At 40.3% G+C, this 13,733-nt stretch overlaps 1 protein-coding gene across 1 annotated transcript; it reads right to left on the reverse strand.

Annotated features, from left to right (window-relative positions):
* Positions 1-2,042: 2,042 nt before the first annotated feature.
* LOC138616550 (heat shock protein beta-7-like) lies at positions 2,043-7,510 on the reverse strand. The gene is made up of 3 exons (XM_069690933.1): positions 7,264-7,510; positions 4,738-4,889; positions 2,043-2,234 (listed from the first exon to the last, which is right to left on the reverse strand). Exons 1-3 carry the CDS (start codon positions 7,508-7,510, stop codon positions 2,043-2,045), a joined length of 591 nt encoding a protein of 196 aa, XP_069547034.1.
* Positions 7,511-13,733: the final 6,223 nt, after the last annotated feature.

Here is a 13,733-nt window from a genome sequence, read left to right on the forward strand (position 1 = left end):
TATTGATGTTGCATCTTTTAAAACTGTACAGATTATACAAACGGAGCAATAACCAACATATATATATATACATGGCTATATTCACAAATAGGGATGAAAAAGTTTGGATATGTATGACGGTGGAAGATCATGCCGGGACTTGTAAGTGATGAGCAGCATCTTAAAATCGATTCTGTATTTGACAGGAAGCAGTGAAGGGATGGGAGGATGGGAGTGACGTTGGTTTTGGTTAACAGCCTGGCTGCAGGTAGACTGGTGAGGGTCAGGCTTATGGGACCGGGACTCATGTACCCCGACAGATTTTTGTAATTCAAAGCTGTGTGTTTGTGCATGTCCAGGAGTTGATGACAGGCTCCAGATTTAAATTATCTAGATTATTATTGGTTTGTTGTTAGCCTAGTTTGCCATCAGTGCTGGACAGTGTTGAGTGAAGTGCAGTAAGACTCACGTTTGCCCTCTGATCAGTGATGAAGGCGGGAAATACACAATCAAACAACCCTTATAATTAACAAACGCTTCTTCTATTCCATTTTTGTAGAAACACATATTTATTACAAGTCGAAGAAAAAGAAAAAGTCTTTGACACCATAGATATAAGTTAGTGATTTCTTGCAGTCTGAATGCATTAAATTTACAAGATGAACATGAAGAAATAGAGGAGTTACATTGTTCAAACACAAAGAGCATTCAAGTCAAACATGCATTTTTAGAGCATTTATGTTATACCAAAAATACAACACTGACTTCATGGGTTTAAAGCAGCACACAGTGCACCAGTCTTTGCTTTAAGTGTTGAAATGTTCTGTGACAAAAAAAAATCTTCAAGACTTTCTGAACCATTACATAATCATGAAAATTCTATACATGTTGGCTTTGATATTACTGATTGAAGTTGTAGAAAGTTGAGCGTCAGAAAAACCTTATTTTATTTTCCCTTTCCAGCGTGACACTTACTGCAGCGTTTCCACCACAGGAACTTTCCCCGGGAACTAACACCATGTCTAAGAAAAAAGGTTCAGCATGATCAGCAGCTCCTATTGTTCCACTTGCGTCTATACAGGATGCGTTCAGGCTCAGTTTGAGCTGTAGGTCACCTGCGTTTCAGCATTTCAGAGCACAATACACACTGTAATTATGCCCATAAAATCGAGCTGAAGTGTAAACACACACAGCTGGACTCATTAAAATAGGAGTGGATCTGTTTTATCATGTTGGAGACACACAACTTGTGTCCCAAACATTGTATGTTTCAGGAGGAACTCGGTTTCTCGAACAGTGGAGCCTTTGTTATTGCACCAAAACGTTTCTGCTCGGGGTTGGTGGTGCTTTCTCTCGAGCACTCTAGTGTTTTTAGCTGCATTTGATTTGATCTATCGATCCATCTTTTTTGTTCGTTGTGTTTCTACACGACAACATGGGGCTGCAGAAGAAGTCCTATGATGACCGATGGTGAAGCCTTGTTTAGCATTTGTAGAGGAAGAAATCCTGCAGGAATTTTATTATTCTATTAGAAGCTCAACTTTAAAATTGAATTCTAGTCGCCCTCATTTTGTTCTGTCATGAAGGTGCTGCTTTTTGAAATTTATTTGACTAATCTTCAGGACAGATAAAGATAATAAAGGGCCGAAGGAAAGTTCCTGGATATTAGTTTCAGGAACTAAAAGTTGCATTAATCAACAATCTGTCTGAATGATTTTGTGTGATTTTGTATAAACGTTATGCAACTTTAGATGATGGTGTTAGAGGAGCATTTACAGAAAAATATCTTATTATAAAGGGAAAACTTAACTTCGGCCAGGACGCCACCACTGATAATAATAATAATACTTATTAATCACTAATTATTATTAATATTAAATGTCACTGAATCCTGGTCAGACATGTTTGAAATATGTTGTCATGAATCAACTTAAATAAAGATCCACAGACTTAATTCAGTTTTATTCTGATGCCATTATTGACAGGTGATTGTACCTCACTAACACGGTCACCATGTAACAGTGGTAGATGAGGTGCCATGAGAAGCACTATGAGGACAGAGGTCAAAGGTGAGCCTCACTGCGGTAGGTGGGGACGCCCGGGGGCTCCGGCCCGTCCAGCGCTACGGTCCGCTGAACGCTCACTACCAGAGTACCGTCAGGGTTCAGGGTCCCGGCGACTGTCAGTGGGTCCATATCTTCTGGGAACAGGGACTTATGGGTAAATGTGTCACTGACACTTCCATCATCCATAACCTGAAGGACGGAGACAGGAAGTCAGTGGCAGAGAGGAGGGATTGATCTGTGTGCTGCTGGGAAGTAAGGGGTGATGAAAAGAAAGGTCACCGAGCGCTGGAGGACGGACGGAGAAAGTGAGAAGAGCAACAGAGCCAGGGAAGGCGCGAGGGCAAGAAAGGAAGGTGAGAAGGAGTGAAAAGAGAGAGAAGCAAAGAGGTCAGCGCTGCTCAGCTGCTGGAGAGAGAGAGAGAGAGAGAGAGGAAGGGAAAACACGGGAGAAGGAAATGAACTCTGACGAGTTCTCTCTGAAGACACTTTTCTGCTGTTACAGGTCTTCAAGGCGACTTGAACGGTTTTGGGATTTTTGCCAGTTTGTCTGCTGACCCCCGTTAAAATGATCTGCCCGCAGTGCAGCACAGGCTCTCCTCCTCCTCCTCCTCCTCGTCCTCCTCCTCCTCCTCCTCATCCTCCTCCTCATCCTCCTCCGTCATCTGGGACTCTCTCACCCTTTAAACATGATTAGCATCAAACCATGGGTGAAGACAGAGAGCGAGGAGGCAGGACGGAGAGCGAGCTGCAGCTCAGCAGATCAACTGACAGAACACGTCTGAGTCTGACGTGATGGATGTGAGACATCATTCCCCAAGAAGTCATTGTAGCACCAATCAATCACTGCTGATTTCTAAAAAGACACTGATGTTGTCTTATTATCTGCAGTGGTGTGTACACGAGGGCTGCAACTAATCATGTTTTCATTATTGATTTATCCAACCGTTTTAGCTTGAGAAATCAATTCATGTCTACTTACCATCGGTGCTGGAGAGTAACTAAGTACATTTAGACCAGTTTGAGGCTCTGCTTTACTTGAATTCTTCTATTTTAGGCTACTTTACATTTGCATATTTCAGAGGCAAACTCTACTTTTTTACATAGACTTGAAAGCCACTGTATCTCGTTGAGTTGATTTGAAGAAAGATTTAACCTAGAAAACATATGATCAGTTTATGTCATGGGAACTTATCAGATATTTTAAATACAGCAACATTACATCAGTAATAATGATCCAGTAATATAATGTGCCTAATGTACCTGATACTATAACCCTCAAGAAAGGACCATTCTGCATAAAGACTTATCTCACTTCTGATACTTCAGTACATTTACTTAAATACTATTCTACAGAAAACGTAAACTCTTTTTAAAAATATATAGTTTAAGGATTACAATACTTAAGACATTAAAATGGGCGTCAGTTTAATTAAGGTTTGTGTATTCTTCAAAATTGTTGCATTTAAAGGACCTCCTTAAACCTGAAGAGGTGGACATAACTGTATGAAACAAAAATGTGTATTTTCTTTCTGATCCCTCTAATTGTCTGATGAACTCGGATGGCAAGCCACCGTAAAGTCACACATTGGATTGTGAACTGTCTTTTTGAAGCCTCCAGTCAGGCATTTTGGCCGACGACATCTTGTTTTTTTTAGAGCCAGAAGTGACCATATTTGGGGTGAGGGGTGGATCTGACTGCGAACCGGAGGACACTATGCCTATACTGGAAACCTGACTACACCACAGGCCTGTCACTCAAAACAGACACGCCCCCAAACCTACCTCTCTTTGAGGCCCAATATCTAATCAGTTCTGGAATTATCTTCAGAAGGACCACCAGAAAACTGATCAGCAGGAGTGAATGTTTCTCATCTAATGACTTTTAATTTCATTAGAAAAGTAGACACTCTTTGAATGGTAGTCTATCGGAACCAGAAGTTTTATGGAGCCGGCCCTCTAGTGGCCTTCAGTGATATTGCATGTTAACACACTTCCCTTTTCAGATCTCAAAACAACGTCCATTCACCTTGTTTGAAAGGGACCTCAAACAATATCTGACACCAAGTTGAAAAACATTGTTCACCCATTTAAGAAGCTGGAAATCCTACAGTAGGAGTTTTTACCGGATAAATTAAACAATCAGTCAGTCAAAATTCAAACTTGTCTTACGCTGATCAAAACATGAACTGGAATGACTCATTATTTTGACACTAAAGCAGCAACTGTCGCATTGATTAGCGTCAGAATCAGTCATTTTATATGAATAAAAGCTTAAAGCAGATCTGGATCATGATTCACCTGCTGACTTAAATATTATTCAGCACTGTTGAGGCTGCAGACGAATCCAAACTTCAAAGTGCAACTCACTGCCCTCTTAAATGTGGCAGTCAAACAGCAGACATGACCGAGTTCATTCGAACCTCTGAGTCATCCTCTCACACACACACACACACACACACACACATGAATGTGACAACTGTGTGTGTGTGTGTGTGTGTGTGTGTGTGTGTGTGTGTGTGTGTGTGTGTGTGTGTGTGTGTGTGTGTGTGTGTGTGTGTGTGTGTGTGTGTAAAACACACTCCAGTCACATTCACATACGCTCTACTAGTTCCCACTCTCACCTCAGAAGTAAAAAAACACACCTCTGCTAATTGAAATTCAAACACAGAAAAACACACACACACACACACACTTTCTGGGCGTGAATGACGACACTGTGGTTGTAGGCCATCACCACGACGTCATGCGGCTCGAACTGGCTGACGTCAGCTGACATGTAGTAGCTGTCTCCGAGACACTGCACCCCGCCGCCTGTACTGGTCTGTCGTGCGGTCACAGCGCCACCTACAGGAGCTGATAAAAAAAAAAAAACAGAGCGTGATCAGAACTTTGAGAGAATATCTTTCACAATGAAATAAATATATAACTTTTATTTTGGTGGAGTCCATGGCGGTATGACTGTTTCCTGTAGTGTTTAACAGCCAATCAAAGAAGACAGAGATGATTCATTTAATAGTTTTTGTAAGAAAAGCTGATAAAAGAGCTGTTTAATCTTTCGGCTTCCAGCAGGCTCACTAACCGACTGTCCGCTGAGTCTACAAAAGTCTTCGAGTCAAAATTAACTAGCTGGTAAACACTAACGGCTTGGTAGTTATTTGTGCAGCGGTTTTCTGCTAAAGTGTTGTTGAGAAGTGACGTGATGGTGTCTGTGCACTGTTTTTGTTTACAGTAGCAGTCGGCTGGTTTATTCAGATTTACTGAGGCATTGTAGCTCGAGCTAACGTGGGCTAACTGGCTAAAATCGGTAGTGTTTGTTCAGCTTCTTTGATTAAGAGAAGCTGTGATTGGCTGCAACTTTTAAGTTTAAACGCCTCTGTTGTTATGAAATAAAAATAAGGATATAATACTTTCACAAATTATCAGTTAATTTATTAAAAATACACAATAAATACAAATGATTGAGCATTTAATAATGCCTTATTAATGTGTTGAATTTGGAGCACCTTTGAGCTCCATTCACAGTGTTCAAGCTTTATTGCTCAGTTGTTTGGGATTCATATATTTTACCAAGAGAAGCTGAAGCCTCTGTTTGGGCTGTAAATGTGTTTGACTGCACGTCTGGAAAGAAATAATCTTTTAATAAATAGGAGCCTCAAGCACTTATGCATCTTCTTTACTATTTGATTTGACATTCTGTAAAAGTTTGAGAACCACCATCGTCTTCTCAGTTTGCTCGTCGAGGTGCTGAAATGGGCCAAGTCAGTGAAATCAAATTTTACGCCTGATTATTGATTATGCTTTAATCTGCCTGTAGCAATATAAACTTTTTTTCTGTGTGGCAACATAACTGTTTTAACACTTCCATTACGTCTTTGTTTTATCTTCACACTCCACCTTTTTTGTTTTTTTTTTTTTACCTTGCTATTAATCTATTGTGGCCAAAGTAGACAATGTCTGGAGCCATGCAGACTAGTTCTCTCACCATACAGAGAGCCGCTTATTGCTCTGGCTTATGATTCTCTCTGAGCCACAGGTCCTCTCCATAATATATTTTGTCCATATATTTCACCCAATCAATCCACTGCTGTAATGGGAGGCGTCTTTCACGCTGGTGGACAAAATGAATGGAAAAGCCTCCACACTATGTCTTGAAAAATGACACCGAAGTGCCAATGACTAACACCTTGACTCGTCTCCAACTGTTAATCTGAAGGAAGATGAACCTCAGCTGACCTTTCCCTTTCAGCTCTCAATAACAAAAAATAAATAACATGTATAAGTCTACATTAATGTACCTTGTGACCCTCAAATCAATAATTTGTCAGCGTTAACTGACAAAGTTAACAGTAGCAACTGTAACTAAGCACAGCCGGTCTGGCAGGTTTCAGAAGAGCAAAAGTAGTCACATTAAAAAAGCATTTTCTCTCAGACTAATACATGTGAAAATATAAAAGTTGAAAATTACAAACAGTTATGCAAGTTAACCTGAGAAAGTAGACTGGAATTTTCAGACCTAAATTCACTGCATAAATATGTGTGGTCTGGCCACACTGTCAAGGTCTTTAAACAATCAGTATTGACCACCATATCACTGATTGGTCAGCCTTTCAGAGCGGCAGAGCAAACCTTAATATGAACAGGGTTTCTAGACCAGAATCACAGTGAAGGCTGAAGCTGTGACCAATAGTCTGGCAGGTCCAGGCTCCTACCAAGCAGGCATGTGTCAAAATGAAATAGCAGTCTATTTTTACACATTTCCTTGTCATATTTGGGTAAAACTACGTCAACACTGCAAATGTTTCAAGATGCTGTGTCATCATTCCATCAACTGATACAGATGTCGACCTTTCACTTATGGTCTTTTTGCACAGTATCATGTATGCTCAGTGTACATTAAAACCCCTTTAATAACAACATTTCTGCTTCATGTGAGTTCACTAGAAACGATTAAAAAAAAAACTGAGTTGGTGTAACATCAGCAAGTTATTAGCAAGCTAGCTACACGGTATCAGCATGATGAAATCTGCCATTAACTGTTGTCATTTCATCCCACAAAATCAACAATGACCAGCCTGACATAAGAAGTAACTGCAACTAACAAATTAAGAATAACTTTATAAACTTTTTGGCAGTAAATGAATCCCCAATTATAATTGTAAACTGCATTACATAAAGTGTGATAACAGAAACGTTGACGTGTGTAGCAACAGCAGCTTACCAGCGTGTCCATAAGAGGATCTGCTGTGCCGGTTGAAGAGGGTCAGACCATCGGGGCCCTCGGGGCCCTCATCTCCAAACAGACTGGAGTGATCAGCAGAGTCAAGAAAAGGCTGGAAAAGGGCGTCCAGAGAGTCAGATGATCCGCCCAGTGATCCTTCCGACCGATAGGAGCTGCAAGTGCTGTAACGTGACGACGAGCGGTACGACGAGGAGGATCTGCGGCTGGAGGATGACAGAGATGCCATAGCGGAGGATATGTAGAGGTCTTTCACAGGTTGAAAACACACGCCAAGCCTCAGAAAACAAGTTCCCAAAACTACTGGCAAAATACAGTCGAAGACGTGGGTTACCAAAAAGCTATTAACCTCTCTCTCAGCATCCAGAGGTCTCTGCTGTGGGTTTATATACAGCGCCGGTGCACTGTGGGTCAGTGGAGCACAGTGGGGGCGATACTGTATTGCGTCCTTCCTTTAGCCATAAATGGCAATTTGTCAAACCACTGGGGCCAAGAATGTAACGGACAAAGTGATAAGCAGTGGAGACCCCTTCTTATTCAGACACACACACACACACACACACACACACACACACACACACACACACACACACACACACACACACACACACACACACACACACACACACACACACACTGCAGAGATAAGGCTGAAGGGGGCTCTTGGAGATGCCTCTGGTTTGTGGTCGGAAATAGAAAAGTGGTGTAGTTGTCAAGTCGTCTGTTAGACTGACCCTGCACCTCGTGCACAATGGGAACAACATCAATAATGCAAGAGACAAATGTCCATTAACAATCTTCTAACCTGCTAATGGAAATAACCGATACACTTTAAAACACACATCTAAAATGCAGAGCGCTTCCTGACTGAACAGATTCAAGACACAAAAATCACAAAATGTGCAAAATGTTTTGCTGGCAACTGGTTAACCTTTATATTCCCTCTTTAAAAGCTTTAATTGTCGTGACATTTTCCTATTGACAACAGAATTGTTCTCCAAACAGTGCCACATATCAACGATGACATTCAAGACTGTCATATTAATACATTTTACATAATACGTTTTCTTGTGCGAGGTTGTGAAAAATGGCAGCCAGCTGCACGTCATTTTGCCCTCCAGGATAACGTAGCCTCACTTATAGCGGGGACACTTCATGTGTGAGCTATAAACCTGAAACAAGCCAGTTAATACAAGCAGCATACATCAACGTGACAGAGCCCAATTTGTGCTCTCAGGTGGAACACTTGTATCGGTCCTTGTGTGAAATGTCATGCATTAATATATCTTCTGCAGTATATCTTTGAAAACCTTTTTAAGGCTTAAAAAACATCTTCACTCTATATGGTGTGACCTAAATAGAAACCGCAGGATAACAGAAAGGAGACAACATTTTAAAATGTAGAGACTCAGCTGTCTCCTTCAGCTCCTCGCAGTCAGCAGTAGAGGAGTTCATCTACTCAGCTCTCCTGCCAGAGGTCCACTGTCTCTGCTGGGAATAGTTTTAGTCTCTCATGGCACATTATGGTCTCTGGAGCCCAGAACACAGTGTCTCTCCTGACCGCTAGCAGATGGTGTATCTGCAGTTGAGCACTGTGGCTGAATTCAGAAGCAATCAAATGGTTAAATGGTGTTTAAAGTCAAAGCTTCAAAGAAGCTCCATTTTGTATTTTTGAGCGTTAATTAATGGATGTCGAACCAAGCGTGATTCTCCGAATTCCTCTGTGAGCACCCTGATCGAGACACTGTGTGGCAAATATCACTGCAGTTATTTAAATGCTGTGAGGGTGTTGCAACTGGCAGAAACTCTGGAAATGTAGCTGTTTGCACTGGAAACCTTTTTCTTGAATTATGCATTTATTCTTGCAGAATTTCTTCCAAATTCAATCTTAGATATAATGTAAAATGCAAGCCTGGGAATATCGGTCTGTCAACGTTTGGATGGATTTCCAAAATGCTCTGCAGATATTCATGATCTCCAGTCACCATCCAGTGAGACTATGGTTTATGACTAAAAAGCTTGTAGTGAGAAACCCAACTTTTTCACCTACAGGCCTACTTTGTGCTTGTTTTTGTTTTTGTTTTTATTAGAGAGGCAGTTTCACAAGCCCCTGGCTCATGAAAAATGCATTGTACGAATTGTGTTGCAACATAGATTAGATCTACACAAGTCATTGTTCTGGCTGTAAGAGAAAAAGCCCAACAGGTCCTGCATATTTTATTAAAACTATATTTACTCACTTTTTTATTTAATTACAATATAAAAATGTGTATAAAAAGGCTTTCTTCTCAGGGGTAAAGCAAGGATAGCTTGCCAAAAGAGTTGGCTAAGTTCACATTCTGAACATGAAGCAACATTTCCACTATTTAACCCCCTTTTGTCCATCTCCTGTTCAAAGACCCATTTCAGAGCTGTAGTGTTAAATTTTGTGACCAATAATGTTGCTGCTAATAGCAAAGCACAATAAATTAGCACTAGTTGGTTTACCTGTAGGTTAACTATTGAACATAGGTTGTTTATAAAAGTGAACGTGATGTGCAGCACGTGAGGGTCTGCATATTCCCCCTTGTAGTTTTACTTTTTTTTTCTCGATCTCGTTCCCTACTCTTCTTTACTTTGTTTTGACAACTTTAACATCTTCAAAAACTCATGAAAGTTGATGCCTGACACAAGTTTCGTGAGGTTTGAAGCATTGTTTCACCTTAAACATCAACTTCCTGTGTCACGGCGAAACATCAAACTTAGCCGCATCACCTTGGCTATACAAAAATGAATTTTGGGTCACTTGTTTATTATAAGTATGACTTTTTGAATATTTCATACAACATCCAGTATGGATTTTTTTTTTTTTTTATCACTTTTTGGAGTATGACCTTTATCTGAACTGATGTGCATGCCTCAAGTGGGGATCGAACCCAGTCACTTCTCACTGAGGCAACTGCTCTAACCACTGCACCACTGTCATACTACAGCATAGCTTCTGAAATATGATAAAAAAAATTAAAAAGTACTATAGCATGTCAAATATGAAAATAAAAGTCGTACCATGTTGTCCAAATTATGAAAAAAAAAATCATACTATAGCATGTCATCCAGAAATAGATGATACAAATTTTAGGGGATAAAGTTTGTGGTAGTTCTGACAGAAATCCAAGAAATCATTTTTTGTTATTGATTTTGTATTATCGTTTGACCTTTGGTTTGGTATTAGCATGACTGTATTCACAACACTGAACCGGCAAATGCTCAACCGTGTGACTTACCCTTAGAAGGAATCACCCTCCGTGAACCGTGTGGCTGACTCCCTCCCTCCGTGATTACCTTGAGCGGGGCTTGAACCCGCGTCCTCATGAGGTCGTTTCCAGCGGTGCTGTAGACCACTGGATTATCTTCAGCGCTGAAGGTACAGTCGCTGTGGAAAAAGTGTTTTTTACTGCGTTCACTCAGAGCTTTCCAGTGAGTCAACCGACAGTCTGATTAACTCAACAGGTAAAAGATTCTACTTCACCAAAGTTGTTATTAATGGTTGTTGATGGTGATTCAACTTTTTGTGAAGTTGAAACATTCGGAGAAATTGAAAAAGATTTAAATACACAACACATTACAGGAAGATATTTAATATCACTGCAGAGCCCCCTTGAAAACATGTACAGTATATCTACTATCCAAAGAATGTCTGCGGCAATTTTGTTTGCCTTTGAATGAATATTTGTAGACGGTGGAGTTATAGGTTGCAATGAACCAAAGATTTGTCACAATGCAAACCTCTTCCTGGGAAGATTGGTGGTGCATTGGTTAGCACTGTTACCTCTCAGCAAGAACAATAGGGGTTCAATCCCCTCCTTTGTCATGACTTAATGATCACACCATAGCGTGTCATCCAAATTATGATTTAATTTGTCCAAAAGTTCAAAATTTCCAACAATTCCAGATTTTTGACTTTTCTTTTCCTATTTCGGGCAACATGCTATAGTATGACTTTGCATTGCCGTCCAAAATATGAAATAAAAGTCAAAAGGACAAAAGAAAGTCATAGCACCAAAGGCACAGTGGTGCAGTGGTTAGTGCTGGTGCCTCTCAGTCAGAAGATCATTGGTTCAATTCCTGCTGGAGCCATGCATGTCAAGTCAAAAAAAATGTCATGTTGTCTAAAGTATAAAAAAATAAATCATGCAATTTATTTTCACACTTCCAAAATTTCCAGGTTCTAAAATTCCCAACACTTTCACATCTTTAACTTTTTTTTCTTCATATTTTGGGCTACATGCTGTAGTATGAATTTTTTTCCTATTTCGGACAACATGCTACAGAATGACTTTTTTTCCATATTTGGACGACGTATGACTGTTTTTTCATATTTCGGACAAAATGTCTATGACTTTGCATTGTCGTCCAAAATATGAAATTCCTAAGTTCCAGGTCCCCTATTGAACCCAGAAGCTCCTGATTGTGAGATGACAACACTGGCTTGGAACTTCAACATTTTGATGCCTTTATTGCATTTTTGTCTGACTTATATGACTTATATAACTTTTAAACATGTTATGGAAGAGCGATCAACACACCGTTGATCGCTGGTGGTGGTTGGCATTGTTGCCTCCCAGTCAGAAGGTTCCAGGTTCAAGATTCACCCTGGAAAGAAAGACATTAACATCTTAGATGAAAAGCCACATCAAGGGCAAGAATCAAACCTAATATACAAATATGAAAAAGTTGTACTGTAGCATGTTGTCCAAAATATGATTAAATATGTCGTCAGAAATAACACAAAAAAATCATACTTCTTTAATGTCGTCCAAAATGTGAAAAAAGTCATACTATAGCATGTCGTCCGAAATATATATAATATATATAAGTCATGCCATTTTCCAGACCTGACATGCATGGCTCCAGCTGGAATTGAACCAATGACCTTCCCCTTGAGAGGCACCAGCACAAACCACTGGAGCCAGATTTTGAATCAATTTTGGTTGCATTTGAATGAATATTTGTGGATGGTGGAGTTATTAGGTTGCAGTGAGCCAAAGATTTGTCACAATGCAGACCTTTTCCTGGGAGGATTGGTGGTGCAGTGGTTAGCACTGAATGCTGCTGAAATGGCAAAGTCAAGGCTTCAGAACATCAGTTCACAAACCAACACGTCACTGTTGGTTGCCGCTTGCTACAGTCACTTTTCATAGGTAAACTCTGAAGCTTTGACTAAAGTACAAATGTATTAAAATCATACTGTTTTCAAGGCGTCATAACTCACAATATTGATATGAAATAACTAGAGCTCCATTTCCTGTGTTAACATTTAGGATTCAAACTGCCACAGACATCTTCAGGTTCAGATATAAAACTTCAAATATGAGGATTTATTTAAGTCTTGACCCAGATACCACTTGATATGCTCAGGCCCAAGTCTCCAAATCAGATTTTTCAGTCTGTGGTGGGGATCTGATCTTTTCATGGCTGCCTGAGCTGGAAAGATCAAATGTGTTTCCACCCTGTTTCCCAGCCTTGACAAGATGAGATTTGTACAACAAAGAAGTCTTTTGAGTGTGTAATTTTTTTCCTCGGTCCTGGCGCCAATAGCAACTGTATTTTTCTGGAATAAAAACAGATATAAAGACATCTGGATTGATTTTGTTCACCGTGTATGCTGACATTGTGTGGCATGCAGTATACACTTTATGTACAAATACTGATAGACTCTTTTTGCAACATTTTATTAAGTGTTTACATCATTAAAGTCAATCTGAGGCTGAGTGCTGATTTCCAGTCATACCTGAATTGTCTCTCTGGGATGGAAGTATGTCTAAGCCTGTTGACAGGGATGCAGTGGATACATTACACCAGAGGGAACCTCGTCCTCTGCCTGCAGCCCCGACAGTAAAAATGCTCCGGAGAAACGACACCTGCAACGTGAAGACAGTAAACATAGGTAAGAGTTCATTTTACTGAAAATGAGAGGGTAAGTGAGAGCGACAATCAGAGATCCCTCTCCCTGTGATTCTGAAGTCAGACTTGATATGAAACCAAGACGTGGCACTTTTGAAATAGAAGAGCTGGATCTTAGATGACGGCTGTTGTTTTTTTTAAAAGGAGGATCTGGTGGCGTCTAGGGAGCTTGTTATGATTTACCTGCCTCACCTTTTAATGTATTCTCACTGGTCTGAACAGTCATAGACTGTATGTGGACGAAGCTCCCAGGTCTGAAAAATGAGAACGATGCAGAAGTGCCTCAAGCTGCAATACCCCCAAGTGCCACTAGAGATTGGCTCCAAAAAGCCTCCAGCTCCATAGATTCGCAGTGAACTTCTCTCATAAAATACAAAGTCAATAACTTTTTGTTATTAGTTAGTTATTTCAGTGTTGTTCGCTAAAGTCGCTCCTTCTTATTAGTTTTCTGTCCGTCCATCTGAAAAGAATCCCGCCATTAATTGTAAAATCAACTTCAAAAAGTAGTG

Source organism: Brachyistius frenatus, unplaced genomic scaffold (assembly GCF_029030835.1).
Source record: "Brachyistius frenatus isolate BFR_SWC_R1_liver_20210118 unplaced genomic scaffold, ASM2903083v1 Contig_1, whole genome shotgun sequence".
Taxonomy (NCBI): Eukaryota; Metazoa; Chordata; class Actinopteri; family Embiotocidae; genus Brachyistius; species Brachyistius frenatus.